The following is a 25,615-nucleotide window of genomic DNA, read 5'->3' on the forward strand; positions in this document are numbered from 1 at the left end:
CTGCAGAGCATTTCTCCCCATTGAAATTAACTAAGTGGAAATTTGTTTATGATCTGACATTATTCTGTGTAGGTATCTCTTATCTGTACCCCTTGGTTGTGGAGAAACAGGTTTTAATAAAGACGCATTGAAGAGGCTGGGCGTGGTGGCTCACGCCTGTAATCCCAGCACTTTGGGAGGCCGAGGTGGGTGGATCACGAGGTCAGGAGATCCAGACCATCCTGGCTAACACGGTGAAACCCCGTCTTTACAGAAAATACAAAAAAATTATCCAGGCATGGTGGCCGGCACCTATAGTCCCAGCTACTTGGGAGGCTGAGGCAGAAGAATGGCATGAACCTGTGAGGTGGAGCTTGCAGTGAGCTGAGATCACGCCACTGCACTCCAGCCTGGGCAACAGAGCGAGACTCCATTTAAAAAAAAAAAAAGATGCATTGAAGATTCCCAGTTTTGCTGAGTTCCTCCGTTTATTTGCGCTGCGTTTGACTCACCAGAATGCTGAATCCCGAAGACCCATCATTGTCATCAAGCCCTTCATCCTTTTCCTCTCTCTTGTGACATTAACAGATGCATAGTAAATGAATGAGGAAAATGAAATAATGCAGGAAAAAAGGTATAAATCAGTTATAACTCCTGATTGACCAATGAAGGAATGCATCTTCATATTTTTTCCAGTAATTGACATCAGCTCCTCCATCACTGAGTGATTTGTTGTGATCTGAAGAAAGGTATTAATAAGCAAAATTTGTATGTTAATGAATAGCGCGCTGTTTTCTTTCAACCATCTATTTTCCTGTGGATGTATAATTGGCCTATTGGGATTTGATACTAACCTAAATTTCCACTTCTATGTCCTGTCATTGACCTACTGGGAGCTTGGAGTCCAGGCATTCTGAGTTACTCACCACTCTCAGAATTTACTGCGTGTTTCATTACCTCCCTGCCTAACATTACTTTATGATTTGCTTGGCATGGCTTTTCTGAATTTATATATTCAGTAAGCCACCACTCATCTCAAGCTTCAAGCTGGAATGTTATTTCAATTAGGCATTCTTCCACGGCATTCTAAGGCTGAGAAGGTTTTTACTCATTTACTTATGAGGACTTGATTTATAGTTCTGTAATAGTCTACTTCTGTTCTAATAATTTTCTTATATGCCTGGCTTCCCAACAAAGTTGAGTCCATGAATGAGATACTTTTGCTTCTGTTTGTATCTACATTCCGTGGTATATAGTAACTTCAGTAAACTTCAGAATGAGCAAAGGAAATAACAAGGCTATCCACTTATATTTTGTTTCATGAAACTTTTGATGACTCTGGTATCATTAACTTGCATTAAACATTAGTTTGCTTTGAACATTTTGTACTCACTTCTATAATAGCGGCATTAATGGCAGCTTGAAGAGCCACAAAACCTTCCTTCCAGAATACTGAAACTTCACAGTAAACATCTTCATTTGTTTCATAACAATGAGCTTTGTGAAAAAACAAATCATAACTATCATTACATCACTATCTATATTATTGACATATGATTTTAATACTGATTATCGCCAACAGTGGACTTTACAATGACCCCAAATTCCAAATGTTCTTATTTTGACTCAAAGCTTATGAAAACATAAGTTATAATAATGATTCTCAAAATGAATCAGGCAGACTCATGAGGTGGAGCACTCTTAGGAAATGTTTTACATTAAATTATAACACTCGAAGCTTTCTCATACCATGTCCCGTGCTTTTCTGCTGATCAAGAATTTTGTTGGTCTCTTCTCTTTTCTGATTTGTATTGTGAAAACTACATATTTGAATGTTTTTCAAAAGTTCACAGAGCCTAACATGGATTGAGAAACACTAAACTAAAGCTTTTTCTAACACTGGATATAACACAGGCATAATAGGCACATGGAAGTTCAAGTAAGATTACTTACTACGCTTAAATCATGCCAGTCAGAATATCTTTTGAAGAAAAGCATTTATTTAAAAAGAGCTATCAGTCCATTTAATAGTAAACTATATTAAAAAGATATCCTTGAATAAGATGAATTAAAATTGAGTATAGGAATTAAATGCATATTACATGAAATCATCTTGAAATATTTCAGATATACAAATGACATAAAATACAATAAACACGCATGGACTCACTATAAATTTGCAAAATAAATGCATCATTTCAAATACAATTAGAATCTCTTGTGCACTTCCCCAGCACCAAGTTTCTAACTAGCTAACTGCTTTCCTGAATGTTATGTTTATATATATGCCACTATATATCTCTAAACTATATATGTAATTTAAAAAATTAAACTCTACTAATAATTATTATGAACTACGCTCATTTGCTCCATATTAGGATTTTGAAATGTAAATAAATGGCCTCATTTAATTTTTTTCTTCTTTTTTATGGTTATGGAATCCCATCGCAGGAATGTAAATCAATATATTTATCCATTCTCCTGTTGATAACAATTTGGTTAGTTCCTTTTTTCTTTTTGCAATTACCAGAAAAAAAAACCTGCTGCTATAAAAATCTGTATATATGTCTTTTTGTAAATATGTCTGTATTGGTCAGCATAGTCTCTTATATGTTACAGTAATAACCCCTAAATCTCAGTGATTTATCACAGTAAACGTGTATTTCTCACTCAGGCTACAAATTCAGCAGAGGTGTTTGGTAGGAGGGTTGAGTTGTACTGTCTGTATTGTACACAGCTCCTCAGTTGCAGAAGCAGGTGAGAAAAGGTGAAGAACTTATACCTGCGTTTAAATGCCTTGGGTCTAGCTATCTTATTATGACTACAAAAAGTAATTATTCTATGTCCTCAGGAAGAAGAGGCGAATAGGCTGCAAATTTTTAACACAGGTATGAGAGTTTCACTAATAAGATTTCTATGATGATGAGTTCTAGGTTATGTGCACATCAACTTTAAAATAAAATTTCTCAGTTTTTGTGGAATTTAAAAATTTGGTAAACTTGGATAGGTGTCCTCTTTGCTACATATCCTTGTCAATACTTCGAATTGTTCCATTTGCTAATTTTTGCAAATCTTATGAACATGAAGTGATATAACATGTGGTTTCAACATGCAGTTTCCTGGTTGCTAATGAGGAAAAACACCTCTCCTAGTGCTTATTCTTGATCTGTGTTGCTTTATGAAATTTCTATTAATGTCCTTTTGTTATTTTTCTATTTTTGATCTTTTTCCTATTTATTCAAAGTAAATATTTACATATTCTGGAATTAATTTTTTGTTAGATTTTTCTGTTATAAACACTTTATCATCTTTTTTTTTTTTTTTTTTTTTTTGGAGATGGAGTCTCACTCTGTCACTCAGGCTGGTGTACAGTGGAGTACAGTGGCACGATCTCGGCTCACTGCAAGCTCCGCCTCCCAGGTTCAAGCAATTCTCCTGCCTCAGCCTCCCGAGTAGCTGGGACTACAGGCAGACGCTGCCACACCTGGCTAATTGTGTGTGTGTGTGTGTGTGTGTGTGTATTTCAGTAGAGACGGGGTTTCACCATGTTGCCCAGGCTGATCTCGAACTCTTGAGCTCAGGCATGCCACCTGGCTTGGCCTCCCAAAGTTCTGGGATTACAGACATAAGACACCGCGCCCGGCCACTTTATCACAATTTTTGCCTTTATTTTTCATTATCTCTATGGTTCTTTTGATAAAGGGAAGTTCTTAAAATTTATATCTAGTCAAATTTATCAATATTTTAATTTATGGCTGAGTAGTATTCCATGATGTATATATCATATTTTCTTTATCCAGCCCTCTGTTGATGGACACTTATGTTAATTCTCTATCTTTGCTTTTGTGAATAGTGCTGCAATAGACATATGAGTGCAGGTATCTTTTTAAACATAATGATTTTTTTTCCTTTGGGTAGATACCCAGTAGTGAAGTTGCTGGATCAAACGGTAGTTTGTTTTTATTTCTTTGAGAAATCTCCATACTGTTGTCCATAAAGGTTGTACTAATTTATATTTCTACCAACAATGTATAAGTGTTATATTTTCTTTGCATCTTTGCCAACATCTGATTTTTTTCAGACTTTTTAATAATAGCCATTCCGACTAGGGTAAGATGGTTATCTCCTGGTTTTAATTTGCATTTTCTGATAATTAGTGATGTTGAGCATTTTTTTACATTGGTTGGTCGCTTGTATGTCTTCTTTTGAAAAAAGAAGAATTCAAACAACTCAAATAACCCCATTGAAAAATAAGCAAATGGGTTATTTGTTTTGCTTGTTGAGTTCTTTGAGTTCTTTGTTGAATGCATAGTTTGCTATTTTTTTTTCCATCTGTAGGTCATCTGTTTACTCTGTTGATTGTTTCTTTTGCTTTGGAGAAGTTTTTTTTTGGTTTAATTAAGTCTCGTTTTTCTATTTTTGTTTTTGTTGTATTTGCTTTTGAGGACTAAGTCATAAATTCTTTGCCTAGCCCAATGTCCAGAAGAGGTTATTCCTAGTTTTTTCTTCCTGAATTTTTATAGGTTCAGGTCTTATGTTTAGGTTTTAATCCATCTTGAGTTAATTTTTGTATATATTCAGAGATATGGGTCCAGTTCTATTTTTCTGCATAAGGCTATTCAATTTTCCCAGTACCGTTTATTGGAAAGGATTTTTCCCCCAGTGTATATTTTTGTTGACTTTGTCAAATATCATTTGATTGTAGGTATGTGGCTTCATTCGGTTTCTCTATTCTGTTCTATTTATGTATATGTCTATCTTTTATACCAGTATCATGCTGTTTTAGTTACTATAGCCTTGCAGTATAATTTGAACAACTGAGCTTATTTAAAGGAAAATTTGTTCTATCTTATCCATAAACTACCTTGTTTTCTTTTAACAATCATATATTCCATATAATGTCTATGTGTGTACATATGAATACATATTTAATTTACATATATACTATATATCTATGTAAATATATGTAGATAACTATATATAATGACCACTTATCAATATGTTCTTATGCCCAAAAATGAATTTTTTTTAAATGTTGAGGGACATGTGTACATCATGATGACAGATAGCGACGCTCTAATTTGTCATACTAACCTCTATTCCCACACATGACTTATGACATGATTGAAATAGAGAGAAGTGAAATTTTGGAGCCAGAAAATTACCTGTATGGTCCTTGTGCTCCTTCTTTGCTGGCATTCCATGTCCTAGCAAGAACTTCAAATGATATGAGTATGTATTAGTAAAGGTGACTCTTACTATTTCTTCAGGATAATTTGCTGTGAATTCTTTAATACTTTCCTCATCTGGCAGTCCCAAGACCTCTTTACCTTTTGTTACAAGAAGGGAATATTATTGTTAGTAAATTACTAGGAGACGCAACTTCAGGATGTCATGTTGAATTGCTTTTACTAGAGTTTTCTATGGAAGTAAAACATAATCAAGTATTAACTTTCAGAAAGTTAGACTAAAATGTTGAGTGGAAGAGAAATTTCTAAAGTTCCATCTAGATACAATCAGAAGAAATACATGAAAATTAGTTATTTTATTTTCATATGTTGTGATTACTGAGCCAATTTCAATCACATACAATGTCCTACTATACCAATCAAACTGTTCAAAAATAATTAACATTCCTATAAATTTGAAATGGTAAATATAGAGAGATAGATATTTAAATTGCCATTAGGCACTGTTTGTTTTATATCAGGTGGACATACCTATACACATTTATTTTTCTTTAATAATCCTGATGGTATGGTTAATAAGCTAAAAAAGGTGATAACTTTAAAAACATGTTAAGAAACTATGTTGACATCACTGAAAGAACCTCTCTTTTCTGTAGGTATTTTGTCCAAAGTCACATGGATGTTTTATTAATACTGAAAAATGAGACGAAATACAAGAAAAGTTCTGGATTGGGGTGGAAGTGTTGAAGACGAATGTAGAGGGAGCAAGAAGTTATGTATTTTGATAGATTTAATTTTATTCTCAAACTTATGTCATCATGAGCAAATTCCTTACCTTTCGTTACTCAATTTCTATATTTGTAAAATAAACTTAATAACCATTATTATTATTATAGAATATTAATAGAGTACAGAATATAGAATAATATCATTACAAAATATTCTCTTTTTACAGAATACGGTTTTTGTAGAAATATACCATATTGTAGCATTTAATGAATATTTATTATTATAATTGCATGTGGTTTTGAATGAGATAATGTCGAGAAGCACAAGTTCCTGACATTGGGTCTTGTTATGGACGTCTGTGAAACAGCAAGAACAGACACGTCTCAGGGCCGTTTAGGAGACTGGACCTTAGGTGGATAGTTCATATCACATTATAATCTTGAATCGGAAGTGGATTCAGTGTTGGTAGGTAAGATGCACAATACAGGCATTAAAATGTATGTGGAACTAATGGTGTGATGCTTGGTGAGGTGCCATTGGAAAGCATATTTTGGATACCTCACAGGAAGGAAAAGTCCAACATACTCTGGAAACTCTGGCCATAGACAGTCCAAATAGCAAGTGCATTAACTGGATTACTGGATACAGAATCCAGTGAAGGGGTCAGAATCCAGGCATAAGATTAATAATTACTTAAGCTGGAGTGGAATTTGGACAGAAGTTGACAAAGAAAGGAAAAAAAAGAGGTTACGCAGGCTTCCAGTGACTGGGTGGAGCAAGATGCATAGGTTCTCCTTAGAAGAACGCCTTTGGTGGGAATTATGCTGCTTAAAATGAATAGTCAGTACCTTCTAAGTCAAATTTTTATATTCTTTTAAAAATTGGGATGTAATGCACATACCATAAAATTCACCCTTTTAATAATTTCATAGTTTTTAGAATACTCACACAGTTGTACAAGCTCAAAGTCACTTTAAAATTATAACTCAACTCATAATAATTCAGCTTATCAAATAAAATCTCACTTTACATCCAACCATCATTTCTGATTTGAAGCTGCTGCCTGATACTGACATCCTGTAGATATAGTCTGACTGTTCCTGTACTTTTACCTCCATTTGTTAATGGGAATCTTCTTTTAGTATTAGCATAGTTGGCTTTCAATCAGTTAGGTTTGGTATAAAAACAGAATAACTAACCTCCTATTAACTTTATTGACAAATACATTGCTAGCATTATTTTTTGTAGTTATTCTGATTATAACAACTAAATATTTATACAGAAAAATCACGCCCATATGAATGTGGATCTGATCCAATAGGACACACCTATTTGCCATTCTCTACAAAATTCTTAGTAGCCATTACATTTTTACTAGCTGATCTAGAAATTATCCTCCTGTTACCATTGCCATGAGCATCTCAGATAAACAATTTAAAACTTATACTCACTGTAGCACTAATTTTAATCTTTACCTTAGCCCTCGACCTAGCTTATGAATGAATGACAGGGCAATCACTACAGATTTCCCTTTGAAGTATGCATTTATAGTTGTAAAGGACATATGTTGTTTTTATCTGTTGACAGCCAGTTCTTCTAGTAAAAACACACTATGATCCATTTGGGATGCTTCCCTTCCTCCGCTCACATATCCTGTGGTTTCAATGTGGTTCATGACCCGGGAACTCAACAACTGGGCAATGAAAATACCGCATATCCCCTATCCAAAGAGATTAGTTCTTGGTGAACCAAGATCAACACTAACCCAAAGTCACCTATTTGTTCCTGTGGATAAAATCCTTGAAGTTATTGTGAACTATCAGAAATTATCTGTAATCTTTTCACTGGAGTTGCTAATCTGGGAGGGCTTAAATCTGGAGAGTCTGCAGACCAACTCTGCCTCTGGGAGAACCAACCTGTGAATGAAGCCAGCACACAAAGCTATAGATCTGAGGGGCAGAGACTTACTTCTGTTGATGATAAACCTCTATCCTGCCTTGCATTAATACTCTGCTCCTTTAAGCTAGACAAAGGATTCTTTTTCTTAAGACAGATTTAATTGGGCCTCTTACTCTCAACTGAAATATTTATGAAAAATAGAGTATTATTTTTTATAGATTATTGTTAACTAGTCACCCTACTGATCTATCAAACACAAGGTCTTATTTCTTCGAGCTGTGAGAGTTTATTGTTGCATAAATTGTTAATCTTATTCTGCATTTGCTAATAATAAGGCTAAGAGAAGCTGATGGCTTTCAAAATGCACTCCAGATGCATATGTATTACAGCAGTTCTGAGTGGACTCTTAGAACTACTTTTAATCAAATGTCCTCTGACTCTAAGTCTAGTTCTCTTGCCTTTGTACCAGGCTGCATCTCCTCTAATTCCAGAATATTGTTGTAAAAATGATTGCTACAAAAATGATCTTTACCCTTCAGCTTTAAGGTACTCGTTGAGTAACCTTAACCTTAACTCAACTTAACAACTACTTAACCTTAACTCGTTAAGTACCTTAATGCTGAAGGATGAAAATCTGAAATACAGAATACTCAAAGGAATATTCAAATAGAGCAAGGACATGTTTTTGGTGTTAAAAGGTAAGGTTAAAATTCCTATAATCAAATTTAGGAAAGGAAGAGACTGGTTGTTCTTTGTCTATAAGAACAAGAAAACACTACAGCAACGATTTCATTTTGGTGACAATGCTTTCAGAGTCACATGTCAACATATCCCTAAACACTACTGCTCTAAATGTGCACCAGTCTGTATAATTTCATGCTTCCTCAAATCCTATACCAGATCAACAAGTTTCTTTTTGAGAGACTGTGCACCCCAAATGGTAAACCCTTGTTTGGCAAGCAATACATTTAGTTTTAACTTAGATACTGAGTGGTGAGACGTTACTTCCAATAAAGGGAAGATGCATTCCCAATTCATGTACTCCAGAAAGTTTGACAATTATCAAACTGAAATACAAATTAAATGTATAAATCTGCGGTCAAATAAACCAAATATTCACACCAGACATTCTTCTTAAGTAACTAGAAAACTTACCTGCCAGGAAGGGAGTAGAGGCTACTTTATTCATTATCTGTTGGGTTGTGTTGGTGACAGGTGTGTATGCAACAGAAAATCTGGATTCATTAAATGTATCTACCCGTCCCAGGTCCATGGTAAGCAGTGAAGAAAAATCATTTACTTGATGACTATGAGGATATATATACAAACAAAGTAGTAGGAGCAATGAATTCAGCCATTCCTATATAATACAGGAAAAAGGATAAAGAAAAGTCTTATTTAAAATTAGTCATCCACAATCATTTTGTTATAAAGTTTGTCTCTTTTTTACTTTTCTAACTTCAATATATCCCATGTTATAAACTATTTAAAGTCTGCTGAAAGTCTATGTGTTTTAAGAGATAGTTCCAAGGCATTGCTAGCTTAGTAATGATATACTGGTTACATGCCAAGATTCTGGAGTTTCAGACTCCACAGTATACCAGTTTGTAAGGGCATTCTGATAATTCTAATAATAAGATAGTATCAGAGGGATAGTATCTTAATTAGTTATAAATCCTGATCACATGTGAACTCCCAATAAGAAATCACTTTATTTCCAAAATGCATGATCTTAGGGGAAAACACTTTACAATGTATGTATAGTGGAATTCCAATTTAGTTAAAAATGCTACCTAGCTATATCTATCTGATTTTTAAAATATACCAAAGTTTAATCAAGATTTTTTATATGGTAAGATTATAAGAGCTAATGCTAATTTTCTTCTTGGAATTTAATACAATTTCAACTTTTCTACTTTTTTGAAGAAAACTAATTGTTTCAAGTAGAGAAAAAGATCTCAAAGAGAAAATGCCAGGTACCCATTGTGGTAGGTTGGTTTGTTTACCATATCTTTGGAATGTCAGTATTTTAACCCTAGTCTCCATGACTGGGGACACTAGTAACAAATGTGACCATTGGCTTTTAAAACATGTATTGGTTTCTCAATTGCTACCAGGTTCAGTGGTTTCAGACCTCAATTTATGAGCCCATGTCAACTGAAATGTCTTCAAACAGATTCATGGCCTGAAGAATAGTGTTTTCTGTTGTATAAACGTGCTGTATTTTAGTGTTTTTGGTGTATGTGTCGGGGGAGATACACATGGCATATATACCTCCCAGGCAACACGTATTTTCCTATCATAAATAGAGAATAACACGGATATTGAGTCATACCATTAAGGACTCTCTTTTCATTCTCCATTTTTTAAGAAAGTTCTTGCATAATAAAGCCCAAGTTTGTTGACACACACTGATCTTTCTCTTCCTCATCTTGTCTTGTTCAATGAAAAAGAAAGAAGATAAAATTAATATGAAGTTCTTAATAAGAAGAAATATCCTGCAAACAACAAAAAAGCGTAGCCTAATACTCCAATGTTCCAAATGAGTGCAAAGAGTCTGAGTGTTCCCAAGTCAGCATTCTGTTACTGCCATGCTCTCCATCCTTCCCCACTTGCAGACTCTGTTTCATCATTTATTTGTGATGCCCTGTGCCAGTTATCAATTTACTGTCTCCCAGCCCTAAATTCACTCTGCATAGCCTGCTCTATAAAAATGGATCTGAATCCTTTAAGTACTTTCCTTTGCCAGCTGGCATGATATTATGCTGTTTCAGCAGAGAGGATAGTAGAGACACTGCAGGCATCTGATGCCATCCAGGTATCAGAATAGTTCATTTGCCGAGTTGCTATAGAATGTATTTTTCCCCACTGAGTAAATTGTTTTCTCCAGTGCAAAGTACCTAGAGTGTGCAGGATTCACTGTGTATTTCCTCTAGCTCTTGACTTGGGTAGCAGTAGTATATCTGGGAGCCCAAGATAGCTACATCCCTTTCCTCAAAGCTCTGTTTCCTTTGGCCGTCCTGTTGCAAAAAGAGTGCACTCCAGTACTGGTGTCCACAGCTTGCCATTCAGACTTCTCTGCCATTCAGTGGGTTTCAACCACTTCTTATCCAATTGTCAATACCTTATCTCCTCATGTTTATTCTTCTTTGGATATTCTCCCTCAGCCCTAGGAAGCCCTCTTCAGCTCTCAGTCCATCTTTATAGTTATTCTCCTGTCACTATTCAATAGTTCTGTATATTAAACTTACTTCATTTAATTACTATGTAGTTTCTGTCACCGGATTGCACCCAGACCAACACCTACACATACACTACTCTTAATTTCAATAAATATATCCTTGAACACCCAATTTAATGACTCTATAATATTTAGCTTAAGAACCTGAATAAGTAGTCTGTTTTAGGAATTGATCTATCTAAGATAATTTAATGGGATCTTTGTTATTTCTGGCAGAAATAATTGCTCTCTACTAATTTGTTGTGGGATGAAAGAAAATTTTCTTTCCCTAGTGAAAGAAATTGTACTTTTTACTATCTTTCTTTGAAGAATTAAAATCTTAATATAGGATAATCACCATAGTTTGGCCTGGAGGAGAGCTTTACATTGTCTTTTTAAAATGTCATTTTAATCGAATGTCATTTTAAAGTGACATTTATTTATTGTTTCCATCTTTAAGAATTTATTTATGTTTATTATGCAGAGTCATCAGGAAAAATACACACACATATTTGCATATATATAATCTCCATGTATGTGCATAGATATACTTTTTTCTAAAATCATTGTAGCAATTTGTACTATGATAAGAAGTATTTCAAATTCATCTTTTCCACGTTCTCATCTATAATGATATTGTCATTCTCTATAAGATTTCCTGGATTTTTCTTTCACTTACAATGCACAAATTCTCAAGAGAATGTTGATACTTTCCTAATAATGAAACAAAGTCAGATAATATATGAAATTATAACTTTTCTTGGGTCTACCAAAGAGCTGAGTTCACAGGTCACTAGGTAAACTAAAGTCCAAAGGGTAAAAGCCTTCTCCAGGGATAAAAGGGACCCATGAACAGTTTCAGAATTGGTAGAGTATTAGAGAAAGACATGGCTACTATAAAAGCAGGTAGGGAGAAAGCAGCTGAAATGTTAAATTTTTAATGGCTGAGTGTGGACGCTAGTCCTGGTACCCACAGCTTGCGTGTTTGTTTACAATTACCAGGACCCCAGCACTTATTTGTCAACTCTTTTTTTATAGGCTTCACCTAGTATTCATTAAAAAAAATTACAATAGCAAAGACTTGGAACCAACCCAAATCCCCATCAATGATAGACTGCATAAAGAAAATGTGGCATATATACACCATGGAATACTATGCAACCATGAAAAAGAATGAGATCATGTACTTTGCAGGGACGTGGATGAAGCTGGAAGCCATCATCCTCAGCAAAATAACACAGGAACAGAAAACCAAACACCTCATGTTCTCACTCATAAGTGGGAGTTGAACAAGGAGAACACATGGACACAGGGAGGGGAACATCACACACTGGGGCCTGTTGGGGGGTGAGAGGAAAGGGAATGGAGAGCATTAGGACAAATACCTAATGCATGTGGGGCTTAAAACCTAGATGATGGGTTGACTGGGGCAGCAAACCACCATGACTTATGTATATCTATGTAACAAACCTGCACGTTCAGCACATGTAGCCCAGAACTTAAAGTTATATATCTATATCTATATATAGATATCTATATAGATATATAGATCTATATATCTATATATAGAGATAGATATAGATATATATATAGCATATATAGATATATATGCTATATCTATCTATATATATGATATATATATCTATATCTATCTATATATATGCTATATATATATATCTATATCTATCTATATATATATGCTATATATATAGATCTCTCTATCTATCTATCTATCTATCTATCTATGCAAACAAGAGAACTGAAAGACCCCCAGTAGCTCACAGGCCACAAAATCTACCCATGTCTCAGAATATTTTTTCCAAAGGGCAAATCTAGAAGCCTTGGTAGAAGGACAGGAATCCCTGTCAGCCCCACAAAACAACCTGTTGTTGCATCTTGGGGAGGAGTTAAAGCAAAAATCAGCAGCTAATGAGGGGCAATCTGTAAACCACCAACCACCCCTTCCCCCAACCTTTACTCCTGTTCCAGGTGAACTTCTGCTGCTAAGTTATGGGTAGAAGCAAACAGCCACTTTGTGGAGGGAGAGGAAGGAAACCACGTCGCTCTATGATAAGCCTTGCACCTAGTAAAAAGCAACAGCCTGCTACCACTGCAGGTGGGGCGGGAAACTTCCAGATCCCATTCCCAAGCAAAGATAAGTTACAGCTGAGATTTGCAACAAGGACCCAGCATGGATACAAAGCAGAGACAGGCTCTCACCACAGCCGGGGAGAGGAAGCTCTCACAGGTCCAGAACCTCTCAACAGATTCAAGGTGGGAACTGGCTGGTATGTAGAGGAAGCCCCATCTCAAGGGCCAGATCTATAGTACCTAATACTGAGGCTGGAGCAAGAAATCTAGAGTTCCTCCTACCCATGTCTCAAGCACTGCTCTGAGCAAAAAGCTATAGCAGTCTATGGATGGGGGAAGGGTAAAATAATGGAGAGGGTCTCCTTTATGGCTTGGGTGCACAAGGCCTTTGAAAGTTGAGGGTGGAACAGGAACACAGAGAAAACAACTTACAGCTTCCCAGAGCCAAATTATACACAAACATAGAGTGTGTAGGGTATCTCATTATTAGAATTGGTGTTGTCTTGTTTTTCATAGAATTTGAGCATCTTCTTATATGTTGAATGGCTACTTAGACTTCTGGAAACAGCTTTTTGTACTCAGTTGATTTGTCTTGTTTGGTCATACCTATTTGTAGGAGTTCATTATGTATTCTAGATATTTGTTTGCTGCTAGTTATTAATTTTGTCAATCTCTAATTTTCTTTTATTGTATTCAAGTTTAAGTTTTGTTGTAGTCAAATTAAACAACCTTTTCCTTTGTGATTGTGTATTTTGTGTGTGTGTCCTGTTTAGAAAGCACTTTCCTTTTCAGAAGTCATAAATGCACATTCCTTCATATTCTTCTAATAATCTCAAGTATTTGTCAAGAGTACATGAAAGATGTACTCTTACATACATCTGAGTTTATTTTTGTGTAAGACCTAAGAGAGTGACCTAAGTCGTTGGTGATGAGTTTTTTTCTTTCTGCATTTCTCAAGCATATTGTTCCAACGTGAACTACTTTCTGTTTCCTTCTTTCCGTATTCATTTGTTATTCCTTCTCTCTCAAATAGCAGATAAGTTTGTGTTTGTGTGTGTGTGTATATGTGTGTGTCTGCATATGTATATATATTATGTGTGTATGTACTTTGAAGTATTCTAGTTTTCAATTAATCTCTTTGTATATTTCTTGCACATAGTCTAGTTACTAGCAGTTACTAGAACTTCATAATAAGCCTTCATAAATACTAGAACAGGTTCTTCATCTTATTTATTTTTTTCAAAATTGTCTTGGCTCTTCTGGGAGCTTACTATTTGTGACAGAAACTGCTAGCTTTTTACCATAATTAATTAATTAATTAATTAATTAATTTTTGAGATGGAGTCTCACTGTGTGGCCCAGGCTAGAGTGCAGTGGCGCCATCTTGGCTCACTGCAACCTCCGCCTCCCAGGTTCAAGCGATTCTCCTGCCTCAGCCTCCTGAGTAGCAGGGACTACAGGCGCCCACCACCATGCCCAGCTAATTTTTGTATTTTTAGTAGAGATGGGGTTTCGCCATATTGGCCAGGCTGGTCTCGAACTCCTGACCTCATGATCTGCCCACGTTGGCCTCCCAAAGTGCTGGGATTACAGGCGTGAGCCACCGTGCCCGGCCGCTTTTTACCAAAATTTATTACTTTTTCTTTCTGAGCACAGAGCTATACTCCATTCACAATAACATAAGATTGCTTTCTAGTCAATGGAATATAAGCAGAAGAAATAATGTGCCATTTCTAAGTCATAATATTAGGAAGTAGGTGAGTCTGTCTATATCCTCTTTTCCCTTCTGATAGGTAGATGCCTTAGAAGACAGCCGGCCAAAAGACGGATGGAATTCAGTTTCCTAGATTATCATGGGAAGAAAAACAGTGAATAGAAGCTGATATATTAGTTTAGTGAGCAAGAAATTATATTGTATTGGCCAGGCATGGTGGCTCATGCCTGTAATCCCAGCAGTTTGGGAGGCTGAGGCAGGCGGATAACCTGAGCTCAGGAGTTTGATACCAGCCTGTGCAACATGGTGAAACCCTGTCCCTACTAAAAATACAAAAAAATTAGGTGGGCATGGTGGCATGCACCTGCAATCCCCGCCACTCACGAGGCTGGGGCAGGGGAATCGCTTGAACCCAGGAGGCAGAGGCTGCAGTGAGCCAAGATGGCGCCACTGCACTCCAGCCTGGGCGACAGAGTGAGACTCCATCAAGAGAGAGAGAGAGAGAGAGAGAGACAGAGAGAGAGAAAGAAAGAAAATAAATTGTACTGTATTGTAGTTATTGTAGTTGAGCCATTAAATAATTTTTGTTAGATTTATTCTACAGTTCAATTTATATTAGCTACTTATACTCTTCTAAATGCGTATTGGAAACATTTTGACAAGTTTCATGATAAATAAAGGTCTGATTACTATTGCATTAAATTTATTGATTCATTCAGATATAATTAAAATGTTTACGGTATTGAGTTTTCTTCTACATGGACATTAGATATTTTCTTATATTCTTCTGTGATTATGATTATATCTAATATAATCTACTAACATGTAAATTAGACTGATGTTTTCTCTCATGTTTTCCAGCAAATACTATAATTTGTCATAAGGTATTTTTTAATACTACTTAATTGAATTTGCCAATATTTTACTTGGGATTGTTTATAATCATAAATTACAGTGTACTATAATTTAATTGTTTATACAGTGTGCTTGTCTGCTTTTAGCCTCAGTGTTATGTTAGGTTTATTATGGCTAGCATTTTCTCTTTTTCTGTTCTCCAAGGCAGTTTGTAACACATGGAAGATCTGATCTTAGAACGCTAGTAAACTTGCTGATAAAACCTTATGAGCCTGTTGTTTCTGGGATAAGGATGGGCTAGATTATCATTGCTGTTAACGAAGGTTCAATTAATTAAATATGACTGGTCTATTCAAGTTGTCTGTTTCAACTTGATCCAATTTTGGTAATTTTCACTGAAAAGTATTCATTATATTTAGATTATTTATTTACTTATTTATTTTTATTTTACTTTATGTTCCGGGATCATGTGCGGAATGTGCAGGTTTGTTACATAGGTATACATGTAACCACAGTGGTTTGCTGCACCTATCAACCTGTCATCTAGGTTTTAAGCCCCGCATGCATTAGGTATTTGTTCTAATGCTCTTCATCCCCTTGCCCTCTACCCCTCAACAGGCCCTGGTGTGCGTTGTTCCCCTTGATGTGTCCATGTGTTCTCATTGTTCAACTCCCACTTATGAGTAAGAACATGTGGTGTTTGGTTTTCTGTTCCTGTGTTAGTTTGCTGAGAATGATGGCTTCCAGCTGCAACCATGTCCCTGCTAAGGATGTGATCTCATTCTTTTTTATGGCTGCATAGTATTCCATGGTGTATATGTGCCACATTTTCTTTAGCCAGTCTAACATTGTTGGGCATTTGGGTTGGTTCCAAGTCTTTGCTATTGTAAATAGTGCTGCAATAAACATTATGTGTGCATGTGTCTTTATAGTAGAATGATTTATATTCCTTTGGGTATATACCCAGTAATGGGATTGCTGGGTCAAATTGTATTTCTGATCCTAGATCCTGAGGAATCACCACAATGTCTTCCACAATTGCTGAACAAATTTACACTCCCACTAACAGTGTAAAAGTGTTCCTATTTCTTCACAGCTTTGTCAGCATCTATTGTTTCCTGACTTTTTAATAATTGCCATTCTGACTGGCATGAAATGATATCTCATTGTGGTTTTGATATGCATTGCTCTAGTGATCAGTGGTGATGAGTTTTTTTTATTTGTTTGTTGGCCACATAAATGTCTTCTTTTGAGAAGTGTCCGTTCATATCTTGTGTCCACTTTTTGATGGGATTGTTTGTTTTTTTCTTGTAAATTTGTTTACTTTCCTTGTAGATTCTGGATATTAGCCCTTTGTCAGATGGGTAGATTGCAAAAATTTTCTCCCATTCTGTAGGTTGCCTCTTTACTCTGATGATAGTTTATTTTGCTGTGCAGACACTCTTTAGTTTAATGAGATCCCATTTGTCAATTTTGGCTTTTGTTGCAATTGCTTTTGGTATTTTAGTCATGAAGTCTTTGCCCATGCCTATGTCCTGAATGGTACTGCCTAGGTTTTTTTCTAGGGTTTTTATGGTTTTGGGTTTTACATTTAAGTCTTTAAAACATTTTGAGTTAATTTTTGTATAAGGTGTAAGGAAGGGATCCTGTTTCAGTTTTCTACATATGACTAACCAGCTTTCCCAGCACCATTTACTTAACAGGGAATCCTTTCCACATTGTTTGTTTTTGTCAGGTTTGTCAAAGATTAGATGGTTGTAGAGGCGTGGTGTAATTTCTGAGGCCTCTGTCCTGTTTCATTGGTCTATATATCTGTTTCGGTACCAGTATTATGGTGTTTTGGTTACTGTAGCCTTGTAGTATAGTTTGAAGTCAGATAGCATGGTAAACTAGAAAATCTAGAAGAAATGGATAAATTCCATGACACATACACCCTCCTAAGACTAAACCAGGAAAAAGTCAAATCCCTGAATAGGCCGATAACAAGTTCTGAGATTGAAGGAGTAATAAATAGCTTACCAATCAAAAAAAGCCCAGGACCAGACAGATTCACAGCTGAATTCTACCAGTGGTACAAAGAGGAGCTGGTAGCATTCCTTCTGAAACAATTCCAAACAATCGAAAAAGAGGGACTCCTCTCTAACTCATATTATGAGGCCAACATCATCCTGCTACCAAAACCTGGCAGAGACACAACAAAAAAGGAAAATTTCAGGCCAATATCCCTGATTAATATCGATGTGAAAATCCTCAATAAAATACTGGCAAACCAAATCCAGCAGCACATCAAAAAGCTTATCCACCATGATCAAGTCGCTTCATCCCTGGGATGCAAGGCTATTTCAATATACGCAAATCAATGAATGTAATCCATCACATAAACAGAACCAATGACAAAAACCACATGATTATCTCAATAGATGCAGAAATGGCCTTTCATAAAATTCAACATCCCTTCATGTTAAAACCTCTCAATAAACTAGGCATTGATGGGACATATCTCAAAGTAACAAGAGCTCTTTAATGCAGAGCCATAGCCAATATCATACTGAATGGGTAAAAGCTGGAAGCATTCCCTTTGAAAACTGGCACAAGACAAGGATGCCCTCTCTCACCACTCCTATTCAACATAGTATTGGAAGTTCTGGCCAGTGCAATGAGGCAACAGAAAGAAATAAAGGTATTCAAATAGGAAGAGAGGAAGTCAAATTGTCACTGTTTGCTGATGACATGATTCTATATTTAGAAAACCCCATCGTCTCAGCCCCAAAACTCCTTAAGCTGGTAAGCAACTTCAGCAAAATCTCAGAATACAAAATCAATGTGCAAAAATCACAGGCATTCCTATACACCAACAATAGACAAGCAAAAAGCCAAATCATGAATGAACTCCCATTCAAAATTGCTACAAAGAGAATAAAATACCTAGGAATACACCTTACAAGGGATGTGAAGGACCTCTTCAAGGAGAACTACAAACCACTGCTCAAGGAAATAAGAAAGGACACAAACAAATGGAAAAACATTCTGTGCTCATAGATAGGAAAAATCAATATCATGAAAATGGCCATACTTCCCGAAGTAATTTATAAATTCAATGCTATTCCCATCAAGCTACCATTGACTTTCTTTGCAGAGTAGAAAAAAACTACTTTAAATTTTATGTGGAACCAAAAAAGAGCCCGCATAGCCAAAACAATCCTAAGCAAAAAGAACAAAGCTAGAGGCATCATGCTACCTGGCTTCAAACTATATTTAGATTTATTAGCATGAATTTAAAATATCTATAACTAAAAATACTTTTGAAAACCTGATTATATATGGATGTATTTTTTCTTCTATTTTTAAGCTTCTTTTTATTTTTATTCATTAGTCTTGCTAGAATTTTGAATGTATTAATGGCCTTTTAAACAAAACATCAGTGTTACTGTTTCGTCATTTTGATTGTTTACTATGTTTTCTAATTTATTAATTTATCTTCTTACTTTTTACGGTTTTATTTCTACTCTTTTGGGGGTTGGTTTTGCTGCTGTTTCCTTTGGCTTCTTGGCTGAAATAATGAACTAATGTTAGCAGAGTGGCTGAGAAAATGGATTCTGGAGTTGGGGGATTGATTGCATCAGTGACCCAATTATCCATCTCTGTCTGTGTCCACCCTTTGTCTGGTAATTTTGGAGTTTTTGTCATCAAGGCAGGCTAGTACTTGGGCCAAGAGAAGAAGGAAGGTGTGATGACGCACCAGTTCTGAACCTCAGCCTCCTGAGACCTTGAGTGTATCTGCTTGCTTTTTTGTTTCTTGCATTGCTGTGAGAGCAAACTTGGCCCAGCCTACTGCGGAATGAAACCAAGCTGAGTCCTCTCAGTCATCCAGTTGAGAGTGCTAGCCAGTCCCCTCCCAGAGATACCATCAAGCCTATCCAAGATCAGCAGTTTCTTAGGAACCACTGCAGACTCCGCAACTACAAATGCTTACTGCTGCGTGTTATTATTTGGGTTTATTTCCTTTTTGCTATGTAACATAAACGTGACAATAGACCATACATATGTTACTTAGGATTACCTCTTTAGCATTCACCATATTGAAGTTTCTTTGTTTTTAGTGACCTTTTATTTTTGATTTCTAACAATTATATTGTGATCAAAGAAATGACTTCTCAGTAAGATACTGCTTCTTTAAAATTCCTTAAGACTTCCTTGGTGGTGCAGCATATTTTAATATTTGAAAGTGTTCCACGTGCACCTAACATACCTGTAACTCACCATTTAGGTGAAGTGTTTTGTACATATCTATTCAATCTTTTTCATTGTGTTCTTCAAATCTTCAGCATCTTTTCTAATGTTATATTTCCTAGATCAATCATTTCATAATAGAGTTCAATTAAAAATTTCCACTCTAATAATAGGTTTGGCAATTTCTTATCATATCTCTGTTAGTTTTCAGCATGTGCATTTAAAGCCTAGGTAGCTAGGTGCATAAAACATTGCTTTTTTATGTTTCAGTAATAGGTTGCTTCTATTTCTGATAATAACATGGAGACACTAGGTTTCTGTAGGTTAATATTTGCCTAATGTATCTGTTTCTATCTCTTTGTTGTTAACCTTTGCTGCATTTTTAAATATTTGGTTAATGTATAAAAAACTCATCAATGCATTATGTTTAGAAATCTAAACTGATAGATAACTATATTTTAAGAGATGCATTAAACCATGTATGAATTTTTGTTTTGGATGATCTCTCATTCTATCTTATTCTCATGTTAAACCTACTTTTCCTTTGCTTCTAGTTTTGTCTACATCTTTACCTTCTACTGAATTGAAAATGTTTTTCTGCCCTTCTCCATTTCTTCTCCTGTGCCAGAGATATAAAAGGTGGTTATATGTCTTTTATGGTTACTCTTAAATACTTTTCTAAGGAACTATAACTTATTTTATGAAAACTCAAAAGTATTTATTATCTCTGTTCTCTTTTTACAAACAAATGCCTTCTAGATATTTTAACACTCTGCTGAATTCCAGCCTAATTATCCTGGTTATTTATTCATTTATTTATTTATTTTTGAGATGGAGTCTCGCTCTGTTGCCCAGGCCGGAGTGCAGTGGCGCGATCTCGGCTCACTGCAAGCTCCGCATCCCGGGTTCACGCCATTCTCCTGCCTCAGCCTCCCGAGTAGCTGGGATTGCAAGCGCCTGCCACCATGCCCGGCTAATTTTTTGTATTTTTAGTAGAGATGGGGTTTCACCGTGTTAGCTAGGATGGTCTCGATCTCCTGACCTTGTGATCCGCCTGTTATTGTGTAGAAATGTGATTCAATTTTCAATTTAAAGAACATACAAAGTAGATTCATTTTTTACCATCAAATGTCTATTAACTTGGCCAGTGAATTACGAATTTCTGTAGAAAGGCTGAGATATATTTGGGCTTGTGCATGAGGTGGAGTGTAGAAATTCCTCCTGTACAGGGCTTGCATTGGCTGCAGCTGCTTTAAGAACCCAGAAATTTTGCCCTCTCTGTAGGCTAGCTCACTGTGAAAATATCCCATGGATTTTACCTAAAATTGCTTACTGAGAGCGGCATTATATTTCTATAGATAATTGCATCAGTAACCAGAGAGGAGACGTACAGCAGTAGACTACCCTCTACCCGCTAGTAGGAGTAGTAGCACATCACAGTTTCAGCATGTTCAGTCTTGAGCAAAGAACATGATGTGATTGTTTGTGGATATGTCTGTATATGGGGGGTGATTTTGTAGGGGAATTTATACATACAGTTTATTGCAGCAGGCACATAAGATACTTCCCAGAAGAAGATAATTCAGTGCATAATAAGAGCACCACATCTTTCCATAACTTCAATCAACCACTGCTACACAAATACGATTTGCTAAGCCACTCCTGAAAACTGTAGGACTAGAGTGCTTTCAAGTAGTATTTGCTGTGGGAGAAAACAGGCTACCTAAGCTGAATTATAGAAAGTAAAGAGATTCTGGAAGGTACCATCATCACTTTTCTGGGAAGCATGTGAAGGACATGACTTGGAAGAATGGGTCCAGACTTTTGAGCACAAAGCCAGTAGCTCCACCCTGAAGACCATCATTTGGCTCATAAGTCCTGACTTCTGAAGCAACTGATCTCCCTCCATATGCGTGCCATGTTGGCCATACAGTTTCTATGAACTCCTCCATAGTGATGAGAAGTGAACGAGCCCCAACTGAAGCCATCATCTCATTTATGAGTCAGGATCACACACAGGGTGGTGCTACTTTCTAGAGCCAAAGCTCAAGTAAGGTGTCCAGGGGTCAGTTGCAACAGAAGGCACATTAGCCACAGCAGTCTCAGAGAACACTGCTAGAAGAAGAACCTACACATGGCCATGTAATGAGGCTGAGGGGCAAGGCCAAGTGGAAGCAGACCAAGTAAAGAGGTCAGAAAGCCCATGGAGAGAGAAGAGGGAAAGACAGTTCCAAGAGTAAAGCAGCCTAGGTTAAGGTGCAGAAAATTCAGCATGGATACTTTTAAGAGAGCTGTGCAAGGCTCTCTTTACCTAAAATCACCCCCCGTATACAGACATACCCACAAACAATCACATCATGTTCTTTGCTCAAGACTGAACATGCTGAAACTGTGATGTGCTACTACTCCTACTAGGGGGTAGAGGGTAGTCTACTGCTGTACTTCTCCTCTCTGGTTACTGATGCAATTATCTATAGAAATATAATGCTGCTCTCTGTAAGGAATTTTAGGTAAAATCCATGGGATATTTTCACAGTGAGCTAGCCTACAGAGAGGGCAAAAGTTTCTGGGTTCTTAAAGCAGCTGCAGCCAATGCAAGCTCTGTATAGGAGGAATTTCTACACTCCACCTCGTGCACAAGCCCAAATATATCACAGCTTCTCTACAGAAATGCATAATTCATTGGTGAAGTTAATAGACATTGGCCAAGAGGATGATCTCCTCACTATGGAATCAGCTACAGTCTTAGGTAGCACGCAAACTCCAGTCTGACTCCAATCCCTTATATCTTCCATCGTAAAGTATTATTGCCAACTTTGTTTCTTTCCAATTTTTGTGTGTTCTGCAGTTTATGTAAAGGCTAGCAAAAACACGAATTCTTTATTATACATATGGCAAATAGCCTCAAATTGTAATGACTCATTTTTATCCTCCTATACTGTTGAAAAATTCAGAACAAAATGTATTCACTATAGGAGCATGAAAATTCTTTTTACCAATGTACATTTTAAATAACATTGTGATAAAGAGAAGCTAATATTTCACATTCCGATTCTACTCACTGTATCCAATAAGTAAAAGATCCTAGAAAGAATCTTACATTTCTAAAATTCTTATAGCCTAAGAGTGAGCGATAGGAACAATGAAAATATTTCTGTAAGTGCTCTTGGTAAACAGTCTCAAAGTCAGAAGAACACTTATCCAAAAGGCCCTATATGATTGTGCAATGAAAGCAGATAACTTTAACTTCAAAAACAGCTCAGTCTTCCAACACAATTCTTAAAACTCTAAGATCTTCACAAAAATTTTTTAGCCAATTTAAACTTATTTCTACACTCAGTTATGTTTAGAACAATGTAATCGTTGCATAATTTTTTAAAAAACATTCTAACTCTATTTTTATCTATCTAATATTAATTACCAGATATAAAATCTTCAAAATAGCCCAATATTTTTCAAAATAATTTCTCCATAGATGACTGTCATTCAGTTTATAAAGGTTTATTTATAATTTTGTGATAGGAATAAGAAAAGACAAAACCTCTGAAACAGACACACACAAAAGAACAAAATACAAAACAAAACAAAAAATACAATGAACTTACTTCTGGGAAAATTGAAGCAAGGAATCTAGAGATATGGTTTATCCACTGAGCTCCTTGTTTAGAAGAAAATTATTCATATTTTCTCCTGTTCTCTACCATGTATCTAGAATTTGCTTTAACTGTTTGACTTCTGTGAAAAGTTTCTGTGAAGACTGCTTTCAGAGTGGAGGTTATGATCTCAATTCTGTTGGCCCTGCCAAACATCACATTCACGTCATCATGCTTGGACTGTTTGTGTTCTCATTGATATTCGGCCAGTTCCTGTGGAGCAGTGGCATTTATACTGGGTTGCCTGGCTATATCATATTATAGGGAGCAATTTCTCTTTTACGTCCAAGATTATTGTGGCTGATATCAAAATTTAAAGTGCTGTCTTTAAGCCATGAGAAAGTAAACAGCTTAATCAGAGAAAAGCTCTTCTCTCTATGCAGAGCTCTAGTCTGCTTAATTGACAGCTTTACCTAGATAATCAAAATTTTCATTCCTCTGCTTCCCAGCTTCATTTTCACTCAGTTCAGACTATTTTCCAATTTATTTGACCCATGGATTAATCAGAAATGTGCTTAATTTCCAAGTGTCTGAAGATTTTCTTATCTTTTGGTTATTGATTTCTAGTTTAATTCAATTATACTCAGAAAAAATATTTTGTATGTCAAATTTGTTAAGCCTTATTTGATGACCCAGGATATGATCTATCTTGGCAAATATTCCATAGGCACTTGAAAAGTTGTATATTTTTTTGGTGTTGAGTGGAATACTATATAATATCTATTACATTTGGTTGGTTGATGATATTGTTCAGTTTTTTCTATACTTTTCCTAATTTTCTGTCTCCTAGTTCTGTTGATTACTAAGAGAGGAATGTTGAAGATTTTAACAAAAATTAGGGACTTTCAAATTTCTCCCTTTAAAACTATCATGTTTTGCCTGATGTATTTTGCAACATTTGGAATTGTTATGTCTTTTGGTGAATTGACCCTTTTATCATTATGTAATATTAATCTTTATCTCTAGTAACTTTTGTGTTCTAAAGTCTACTTTGTTTCATGTTAATAATATAGCCATTCTTACTTTCTGTGATTATTGTTTTCATGGTATTTTGTTTTCATCCTTTTATTTTTATCTATACACACATACACACACACACACACACACACTATATGCTTTCAGAGTGGCAGTTATGATCTCAATTCTGTTGGCCCTGCCAAACATCACATTCATATTATATGTGTATGCATGTGTGTGTATGTGTTTGTGTGTGTGTGTGTGTGTCTGTGTTTGTTATTATTATTATTATTTTTTTGAAGATGGCAGTCTTGCTATGTTGCCAAGGCTGGACTTGAACTCCTGGGCTCAAGCAATCTTTCCATCTCAGACTCCTGAGTAGCTGAAACTACAGATACATGCCACTATACCCAGCTTTAAATTGTATTTCAAGTGAGTTTCTTGTAAACGGCATATAATAGAATCATGTGTTTGGTTTTTAAAATCCAATTTGACAATGCATGTCTTCTAATGGGTGTGTTTAAATTATTTTCATTTTATGTAGCTGTTGATTTTTAAAATTCAGGTCTGCTATTTTGTTATTTGCTCTCTTTTCTCTCTGGTTTTAATTCTCCTATTTCCCATTTTCTGCTTTCTTGTTGGTTATTTGAAATTATGTTTTAGTATTGCATTTCAACGTATCTATTATGTTTCTTAACTATATCTATTTGTATAGTTATTTTAGTGGTCACTCTCAGGATTACAAAAGACATACTTAATTTGACATACTTTACCCAAAATTAATATTTCTTCATTTTAAGTGGAATATATAAACCTTACTATTATATATAGACGAAGTAGGAAGGAGGCCAACAAGGGGAACTCAGTAACCAGAAGGGGAAGAAATAGAGGAGTAAGAGGCTCAACATGGTCTCCATCACCCCAATAAAAAGTCATGATCTCTTGCTCAGCTCCTAGTCCTAAGCTACTTTTCAGATACAGAACCTATTGATTAAAAAACTAGTGAGACCCCTAGCAGAAAAGATATTGCAACATCTTGACAAGTATATACTGTGGTGATTATACTTCCTAGTCCTCCCTCAAAGGGACCTACAGCCAT

General features: G+C 35.9%; 1 protein-coding gene across 3 annotated transcripts in view; it reads right to left on the reverse strand.

Moving 5' to 3' along the window:
* ABCA8 (ATP binding cassette subfamily A member 8) overlaps positions 1-23,715 on the reverse strand; it is an 88,141-nt gene extending 64,426 nt beyond the window's left edge. The window contains exons 1-6 of one of the 3 annotated variants that reach the window (XM_024234770.3): positions 23,512-23,715; positions 10,132-10,232; positions 8,952-9,156; positions 5,145-5,309; positions 1,373-1,476; positions 492-718 (exon numbers count right to left, since the gene is read on the reverse strand). In XM_024234770.3, coding sequence (XP_024090538.2) covers positions 492-718; positions 1,373-1,476; positions 5,145-5,309; positions 8,952-9,156; positions 10,132-10,227 — 797 coding nt within the window. In that variant the 5' untranslated portion in view covers positions 10,228-10,232; positions 23,512-23,715. The remainder of the gene's footprint in view (positions 1-491; positions 719-1,372; positions 1,477-5,144; positions 5,310-8,951; positions 9,157-10,131; positions 10,233-23,511) is intronic. The other 2 variants (XM_054537317.2, XM_054537318.2) reach the window with 2 other exon arrangements.
* Positions 23,716-25,615: the final 1,900 nt, after the last annotated feature.

The sequence above is a fragment of the Pongo abelii genome, chromosome 19 (genome assembly GCF_028885655.2).
Source record: "Pongo abelii isolate AG06213 chromosome 19, NHGRI_mPonAbe1-v2.0_pri, whole genome shotgun sequence".
Lineage (NCBI taxonomy): Eukaryota > Metazoa > Chordata > Mammalia > Primates > Hominidae > Pongo > Pongo abelii.